Below are 9320 nucleotides of genomic sequence, written 5' to 3'. Positions count from 1 at the left end.
GTTTCTTTTCTAAAGGGTGTATCTCTGCTTCCTGAAATCCTGTGTACAACCTTAAAACTAGGAAACAAGCTTCCTTTCCTAATCTTCAGTTTTCTTGGGACATGGAAGGAAGCACTGCACAAATATAAAGAAACTCTACCCATGCCTTATTTGAGAAAACAACAGAGCAGAGGACTGAAGAAAGGGACTACAGATGAAATGTTCTTCTCAACTTCGAATTTCTACCACCAGCTCCATTTACGTGAATGCATGGGAATGGGGGAAGGGTTGATGTGGTGCTCACTGAAAGCAAGTTCTTCAGATCCTAGCTTTGGGGTTGAAGTTGTATGCATTTTATTGCTAAAGACAACAGCCAGCATATACAGACATTGTGTATTTTATTATCAGAACTCTGATTACAAACTGCCAGCAGAAATGAGGAAGGAGAGTCTGTTATAACAGAGCAGAAATGAAAACTTCTCTAGTATAGATGATACCAACACCGTGTCTAGGCCTGGAAATAAATAAAGAAAAATCTAAGTTCCAGAAACCACTGGAATTTTTCCGAAGAGGAAATAATGATGTATCTCCTTCTGCAAAAAATGTTTTAACGTTGAACAAATATATTGGCAGTTCTAGAAGTACTCTTGATCTGAGCTAGGCATATAGATTCAGTCAGGTGACTCATGCTAACATCATCTCCCTTTTAATTCTGTTGTCTGGGTATTTATTTCTGTACACTGTTTATATATATATATATATATATATTTTTTTTTTTTTTTTTATGAAAGCATCTTTTGCACCTATTGTTTGATTTTCCCAGGAGGAAATGTTTTAGCAAGAGTGCGTTGATAATTGATGTCAGACTAGAAATGAGATTCTGGTCAAATCCAGTGATTCATGTTCAGATATTTATACCAGCTGCAGCTTGATGCGATTTTTTCAGATAAGACAACATCATTTCTCATAACAAATCAGTAATAGTATAAACACTACCGTTTGTAGTATTAATTGATCCTCTGGCTCAGTATACACCCAACTCTCAGTCAGTAGCACTTGCCAACCTTTCCAACATGCATTGTTTATGTGCCACTGTGTCACTTTACTGTGAAGAACAGGTAGAAGTTTCTTCAGGGAAAGGTTTGTTCTTCAACATGCAATTGGCCTCTGTCATGCCAAGCAATGATCTGGTCCTTCATTTTTGCTGAATTTCTCTTTTGATTTTCACCATTTTTCTTAGTTTTTTATGCCTACTCACATCAGCATTTCTTCTCTTAAATCCCTGACCCCTCTAGCTATCATTGGGTCAGGAGTTACAATTCTCATTGTGTTTTCCCATCTCTTACATTTTTATTTCACAGTCAGCTGAAGCCTGGGGCTCAGGGTTTCAAATCACTGGCTTAGACATCAAATGGCATCTTCAAAAAACTAACACACTGGGCAAGCTCGAGAGAGGGTGAATGTTGACCATTTTTGTGCCTGTGACACAGTAAAAACACTTAACACAAAGTATAGGAATAGTCCCATTAAATTGAGCAGAAATTACTCCAGTCCTGCACGTGGAAGCTATAGCCATGAAGACCAGTTCCTCTCCTCATTGTAATGCTCAGCTCAGCTCCCCTGCTGTATGTCACGGTCTTGAGTTGAATGTTTCCTGGAAGCCATATTAAGAATTAAACACCTGAAATGTACTTATGGAAAACTCCAAAGTGAGGGACTTCACTGACTATTCTGTAGGAAAAGCCAAGAAAGAGGCAAGGCTGAAACTTGTCTCCTGAGGTCAAGCCTTTATTGTCTGCCAGGTGCTTTAACTCACTTTGAACAGACCAACAATATCTGAAGGAAATGTTGCAGATATGACTGTGGATACACACTCAAAGCTGTCACTGATCTGGGTGGACGTGCCTCTGTGTGGCCTGGTACACTCATCTCTTCATTGCTGAGTGCCATCAAGCTTGGTCAGATGTGATTTCATGCCATGTAAGTCTCTTAATAAATTACTTTGTTAAAGACTGATTGATGGCTGCACAAGTTACCTTTCTTGCTGACAAACTCTCCCTGATGTTCTCCAAGAAGAAAGAGGAACCATTGTTCCTCTTGGTAAAATAAATTGTTAAACAAGAAAGCTATGCTGGAGGCATTTAAATTTACAGCTACACCCAATCAGGCATGCTTTTGAGTAAATACCACAAATCAGGTAGTTTAGTGTCAGTTATAGGCAGCTGGGTGGGTGACTAATCATGGTAGTTTCGCTGAAATCAATGAAGAAATAACAGAACCAGTAATTTTTTATGACTGGAATGTTTAAGGGCATGAGCTTTGCGTTTACCCAACTCTTGTTTGAGTTGACTGTAAAGCCCTTCACAGAATCGTCTAGGTTGGAAGAACCTCCAAGATCATCTATTCCAACCTCTGACCTAACACTAACAAGTCCTCCACTAAACCATATCACTAAGCTCAACATCTAAATGTCTTTTAAAGACTTCCAGGTATGGTGATCCAACCACTTCCCTGGGCAGCCTGTTCCAATGCCTCACAACCCTTTCAGTAAAGAAGTTTTTCCTAATATCCAACCTAAACCTTCCTTGGCCGAACTTTAGCCCATTCCCCCTTGTCCTGTCACCAGGCATGTGGAAAAGTAGACCAACCTCCACCTCTCTACAGCCTCCTTTAAGGTACATGTAGAGAGCGATAAGGTCGCCCCTGAGCCTCCTTTTCTCCAGGCTGAACAACCCCAGCTCCCTCAGCCGCTCCTCATAAGACTTGTTCTCCAGACCCCTCACCAGCTTCGTTGCCCTTCTCTGGACTTGCTTGAGCACCTCCATGTCCTTCTTGTAGTGAGGGGCCCAAAACTGAACACAGTACTCGAGGTGCGGCCTCACCAGAGCCGAGTACAGGGGGACAATCACTTCCCTAGACCTGCTGGCCACAGTTTCTGATACAAGCCAGGATGCTGTTGGCCTTCTTGGCCACCTGAGCACACTGCTGGCTCATGTTCAGCCGATTATCAACCAATAACCCCCAGGTCCTTCTCTGTCAGGCAGCTTTCCAACCAGTCATCTCCCAGCCTGTAGCTCTGCTTGGGGTTATTGTGCCCCAGGTGCAGGACCTGCTGGAGCCGGTTGGGGGCAGGGGGGGGGGCATTGCCTGCGATATCAAGCAGGGACCTGCCTGCATTCCTCAACTCCCAGGTCCCTTCCTTCTGACCAACAGTGACAGGGCCAAGGGTCCACCCCCATTTGGGGTGTCTTACCCCGGTACCTCTCCTTGAGGCCCTGCAGGGAGTTGCTCCACCAGTCTATCTCCTGCTCACACTCCCTGATGGCCCTCAACCTCTCCACCTCCTCCTTGAGCCCTGCCACCAGGCAGACCAGGCCATCCACCTGCTCACACCCCCCACACACGGCTGCCCTCAGAGGGCAGCAACAGGCTCAGGCACTCCCTGCATCCAGAGACCTGAACTGCCACACTGTGGAGCAGGCAGTCAGTCTAGGTGGTTACAGACTTTCTATAGAGACAGCTCTGCCTGGTGTAGACCATTGCGTCCTAGCTAGCAGTAGACAGCCGTTAGAGGAGTTGTTCTCATGGCCGTGGGGAACGCTCTGCCCTGCCTGCACAAACTGCCGCGCCCCGCCCTGATTGCCCGCCCTGGTCACCGCGCTCCCCAGGGGCTGCCTTTGAACGGCAGGGTAGAGGGCGTGCTGCTGGCTCCGCCTGCGCCTCGTCAGCCTCCCTCGCGAGGGCTGCGGGGCCCTGGCGGCTCCCTTGGCTGCCTCAAGTGGGCTCGATGCCGGAAAAAAAGCCCTGCCTGTCCCGATCCCCTGCTCCACGGCAGAACGCGTCTGCCCCGGAGCTGATCGCGTCGGCAAGAGGCGATAATGCCTTTGATAATGCCTTCATTGGCATTATCAAAGTCCTTCTGTCAGAATAGCTGTGTAAGGTAGCGCCTTATCCCAGAAGACAGTGCAGTTTATATTTGGCATTTCCTTAGTTTTAGTTATATAATCAACCAGACATAATAACCTATGACTACTTGTTTTTTATCGTTTTTTAAAGTTATTTATCAAAGAGAAAACAAAACAAACCAAACACAACAAACTAGCAGCCATAAATCCACACTTTTCTGTATGCATTAGGATCATGTACCCTACAAAGACCAAACACTCCTACGGGCTTTGTGTTAGCATTTTCAACCAGGCCTGGCACAAAAATAAATTGAGACTAGAGTACCAGCTGTCACAGACTAAACAGAAAATACTTCAAGCTGTCAAAATAAATTTAAAGCATTTGAAATATTTTAACAAAAATAGCAGAAAAGTAACATTAGATTTAGTCTACCATTTTTTTTCACTGTTGAATATATTGTTATTTTGCCTATTTCTAGTTTGGAATATGGACAAAGTGCTTTCTAGCTGAAACTGTTAATACAGATCTGAATCATACAAGTTATTTTCTCCGGTATTACATGCATATATTACTTCCTAATTAATTCATACTTCTATTCTGTGCTAGTGTAAGTGTAATTCAACCACAGTTCAACTCAACCAAGAAGAAAAATAAAAATAAAAATAAAAATAAAAAAATATTGGTACAAATACATCTGGATTTTGAGACTGAGCAAAATCAAAAGAGTTGCCCCAATATTAAAGCGGTCTGTAAGGCTGGAGAGGCTGCTTTTTAGAGAAAGTAGGTGATTCTTTTGTGTATGGCCATGGTGGTGAGAGGGTGGCCATGGGAAGAATGGGAGACAGAAAATATACAAGTATGCTGGGTGTGTCCTAAGAATCACAGAACTGTAGGGGTTGGAAGGGACCTTGAAAGATCATTGGGTCCAACCCCCCTGCCAAAGCAGGTTCCTCAGATCAGGCTGCCCAGGTAGGCGTCCAGACAGGCCTTGAATATCTCCAGAGAAGGAGACTCCACAAACTCCCTAGGCAGCCTGTACCAATGCTCCGTCACCTTCACCGTGAAGAAGTTCTTTTGCATGTCAGTGCGGAACTTCCTGTGCTCTAACTTGTAGCCATTGCCCCTTGTCCTATCCCCACAAACCACTGAGAACAGGTTGGCTACATCCTTCTGTACCCTACCCCTCAGATATTTATATACACTGAGGAGATCCCCTCTCAGTCTTCTCTTCTCCAGGCTGAACAGACCCAGGTCTCTCAGCCTTTCTTCATAGGGAAGATGCTCCAGGCCCCGTATCATCTTTGTGGCCCTAATAAGGTGTTTGTCCACCTCTTTGACCAGATATACATTATGGCCTGTCTGGATCCTTGAACCTGAGTCCTTCCTAATGCACCAGCAGCACCCTGCAGGAGGTGGGGACCCTCAGTTTATTTCTAAAGACCGTTTCTGACACCGTCTCTGGTTAAGAAAACCAGGACAAAGCTCCTCTATTGTGCAGTCAGGATTCTTAAGGATCAAGCAAAATTTGGGCATGGCATCCATGGCATGACCAGGTGCAGCACAGTGGAGTTATTTTGTAGGTTTGTACAGGCTGTGTGTCACAGTAAATCTGGTATACTCTGAGACCACTGTGGTCTCACTGCACTTACAGTCCTGATTCAGTTCCTGGGACTTGTCCGTCCTCCGTGGGATGAGCTGCTTGCAGCAGGGGTGGACTTCCACTGGCATAAGTGGAACAAAGGAAGACTGGAAAGACTGGAAAGCCTGTAAGGTTGAAGCTGAGAGTTAGGAGCTTCTTACACAGCCACCCACCCATGCCCAGTGCTACGAGAGTTCCTGCCTGAGCCATGTGTTGAGCACAGTATCTTGAGTCATCACAGCAGAAGAGAAAGCAAGTGCTCGCTCCACCAACACTTGTCCCAAACACCACAGGGAGACCAGGGGGTCAGTCTCAGCTGCTCCCCTGTCATCAGCTGCTGCCTCCCAGCTGGAATGCCTGCACAGCCTTGCAGTCATCCATGCAAAGCAAAAGGTTTCAGTAGATCTGTGGAAAAAAAATTAAGAGAGGCCTTACAAAAGTTATTATAAAAAAATACAGTGGACCCAAAGTATTCTAGAGGAAACCTAGATTTCGTCAGAATAAAACTTATGTAATGCAGGGAATCTGTGAAGTATTTCTAAAACTATTGTAACAGTTTTTGCATCTTAAACCAGAGATATTCTGAGTCAGTGTCTGTCATATCTAAATAATTCATCTGTTCAGCTGTGTTGCACTATAAGAGCATTTATATAAAAAAGCAACATTATCTTCTATCACCAGGTAAGAAATCATCAAAAGGGTTTCATGTTTCTCAATAGGACATATCGCTGCAGAAATGAATGAATGCTTTTCCTGTTATATTCGTCATCTTATTTGAGTGCATATTTATTGTGTTATCATCTCATCGGTGGGATGCCAATACTATATATTAGTTCATATCTCCAAAATTAGTATTATACTAGGTCTCAGATTGGATTTCTTATAAGTCTAGTGAATTCTGCCACTCCCGTAGCTCAGAAGGCATTTCCAGAGTAAGGTTATTAATACAGACTCAGATGACACCAGAAAGTGTCCTCCAAGAACACCCTGCTTCTAGGTGCCTCAGTGCACCCTCAGACATGGTTGTTGAGCTCCCTTATGGAGGGTCCATATGCAGCCCTTTGGGAGAGAGCCACATCTAGTTCCTTGCAGCCACTGGTGGTCTGACTTTCTGAGACCCTCAGGTCATGTCCCTGCTAACAGAAGAGCGTTGCTAGTTCGGCTCGCTTGCACAGAGACATTGCTACCTGATGTCCCAGCACAAGGTGGCCCTACCTGGGCTGCTGCCTCATACTGAACAGTGGGTGAGCACAGTTCTGCCAGCCATATGCTAAGGATGCTGCTCCTCTTCCCCACATCCTGTGGAGCAGCAGCATCCCTTTCACCACTATGGGTCATGATTTGAGCTGGCTTTATCTGTGTGGCCATTCAGAGCATAGGCTCAGGGTGAGCCAGGTCCAGCTCTGAAGGAATTCCCTTACTAAGAGAGACAGAAAACCCTGGTCTCTCCTCAGACTAGAACAGGGGCAACATATATTAGCAATATGTATTTTCATAAAGTTTGTACTCAAGTCCTGACCTGACCTGATAAGACCAAGGGAACCTGAAATATTACTCCAGTACTAATAACAAGTTATAGTAATGATAATGATGAAGTGACCTGATAGGCCTGAGAGGTATGTCCTGGGTTTTATGTATCAATTGCTCCAACTTTTCTTTTCAAGCTGCAGGTGCATGGGTGAGAAAATCACTGTAAATGTAACAGGTAGACTTCTATATAGATTTTTAATCTTCATAGCCAGCAGGAGGTATGAATCATACAAGATTACCATAGCCAATTTTAATATTATATGAGTTGGAGAATGGCTTATTGAGATACCTGGCTTGGAAAGAGGAACACGTCAGCACATGAATAAAATTGCAAGTGAAGTGAAGAATTAATTAAATTCTTTAAGAAACTGTGAAGACATATTTGATCAATGCCTAAAAGCATTGATCTGCATATTCAGAAGATGATAATGAATTTAATGAAAGAGTTACATTTTTGGGTTTCTTATTGTAGGTAATGTAACCAATTTTGAGTTTAAAGCTATTAGTGCTCCAATAAATTAAGTACTGGGCACCCTGAACAACATGTTACTTAAAAAATAAAATAAAATCAGGAAATCTCAAAAATGTTTGAACAGTCCCCAGACAGGTTCAACCCCTTTGAAGATAATGAACGTTACCAATTTATTAATGAACAAAATATTCTTTTTGTTTTGTTTTGTTTTTGTTTTTTGGAGCTACATCATTTTAGAATATAAATTATTTTCTGATGCACTTCCTTTCTTGTACATATAGTGATGGTCATTCAAATGGACTTTTTTAAACACTTGCTTACATGCCTCTCAGTTTAATTTCTGAAAGTGAGTTAGGCTTTTTGGAGCTTGGATCCACTGGATGTTGTAAAGTAATCTGAAAGAGAAAAATATGGGTTTAGAAGTTTTGCTTATAAATTTCATAGAATCATAGAATCATAGAATATCCTGAGTTGGAAGGGACCCTTAAGGATCATCAAGTCCAACTCTTGACACCGCACAGGTCTACCCAAAAGTTCAGACCATGTGCCTAAGTTCACAGTCCAATCTCTTCTTAAATTCAGACAGGCTCGGTGCAGTGACCACTTCCCTGGGGAGCCTGTTCCAGTGTGCAACCACCCTTATTTGATTCATAAGCACTTATAAGTGCTTTGGAAAATGCTCTTTTATCTGTCATTCTTAAGCCTGTATTTCTTGACCCAAGAAATAAATCTATAAGAGAGCGGGCAACTGAGTGCAGATGTCCCAGATCCCAAGGCAGGCTGTTCAGCTTCAATGCATCAAAAACTGTCTACCTTGGTTTCATGTACAAGGATAACAGATCCTCTTTTGAAGTTTGTGAAGATAAAGAACATTCCTTCTCGTATCAGGTCACTCAAATATTGGTGTGTAATATAATAGCTGTTTACACCTCAGTTCTCCTTTCACTACATAGCACTGATGAAAGCTGATCCAAGAGCTGAAGATCTTAATGGAGATAGTAGTGGAAATATATGGATTTTATCTATTTCTGTAGGAGTCACCATCTGAGAGAAAAATTGAAGATCAGGAAAGGAACAAAAGTAACTAGTCATTGAACTCTCAGTGCAGAAGATACTTTAGAGCAACTTGGAAAGAGAATAATTTCTGCAAATGGGAGAGTAACTCCTTTAACACGATTGTCTCCTTCAACTAGAAATTGCACAATGCAGTTTTGCACTTATGCACCAAAACAAATCCTCTGGCTTTGCATAAAGTGCCTACCTAGAGGTCACCATTTAGATCAACTGGGCCAGATGGTTTGTAGATTTTCTTTGTTATTGTTGGATATTGGACCAGACAATTTACTCTGGTTACTATAATCAATCTCGTTTCTTGTATTCCAATCTATTTTATTTTTTACTCCTTAATTCAAATTACAAAATAATACTTACCAGCTGCTGCCTTGCAAAGATTTCCTGCGTCTACTCACTGCAATGTATTACCATAACTGTTTTCAACAAATTTTTTTTAGGAGATAAAGTAATTTAGGTAGTACATTGGTTTGATAAATTCATGTTCTGATCGTTAATGTTTGTCTATCCACCTACCCATAAGTACCTGCCCCTAAGGCAGTTTCGTTTTTCAGTCTTACAATTGATGAAACCTTCAGTTTTAGTGAAGCTTTTAAGGAACAACTGGACTCTACCTGCCCAATGTGTTGGCTGCTGTTGCTTTCCAATGAAATGCAAGTTGGCATTTATTGCAAGTCAAAAATGATTGTAAGCTAGCAGAGTTGATACCTCATTAAGTAGAGT

General features: G+C 42.7%; 1 protein-coding gene across 5 annotated transcripts in view; it reads right to left on the bottom strand.

Annotated features, from left to right (window-relative positions):
- The window catches only part of LOC309879448 (solute carrier organic anion transporter family member 1C1-like), a 38441-nt gene that overhangs the window by 4094 nt on the left and 25027 nt on the right, over positions 1 to 9320 (bottom strand). For 4 of the 5 annotated variants that reach the window (XM_082763110.1, XM_082763109.1, XM_082763112.1 and 1 more), the window contains 2 exons: positions 5726 to 5929; positions 5535 to 5649 (listed from right to left, as the gene is read on the bottom strand). In XM_082763110.1, coding sequence (XP_082619236.1) covers positions 5544 to 5649; positions 5726 to 5929 — 310 coding nt within the window. In that variant the 3' untranslated portion in view covers positions 5535 to 5543. Of the gene's footprint in view, positions 1 to 5534; positions 5650 to 5725; positions 5930 to 7839; positions 7922 to 9320 lie in introns of those variants that run through there. The other variant, XM_082763114.1, reaches the window with a different exon arrangement.

The sequence above is a fragment of the Aythya marila genome, assembly GCF_965140915.1.
Source record: "Aythya marila genome assembly, chromosome: 1".
NCBI lineage: Eukaryota > Metazoa > Chordata > Aves > Anseriformes > Anatidae > Aythya > Aythya marila.
Note: the sequence above shows the minus strand (reverse complement) of the source record. Positions and strands in the feature narration are given on the sequence as shown.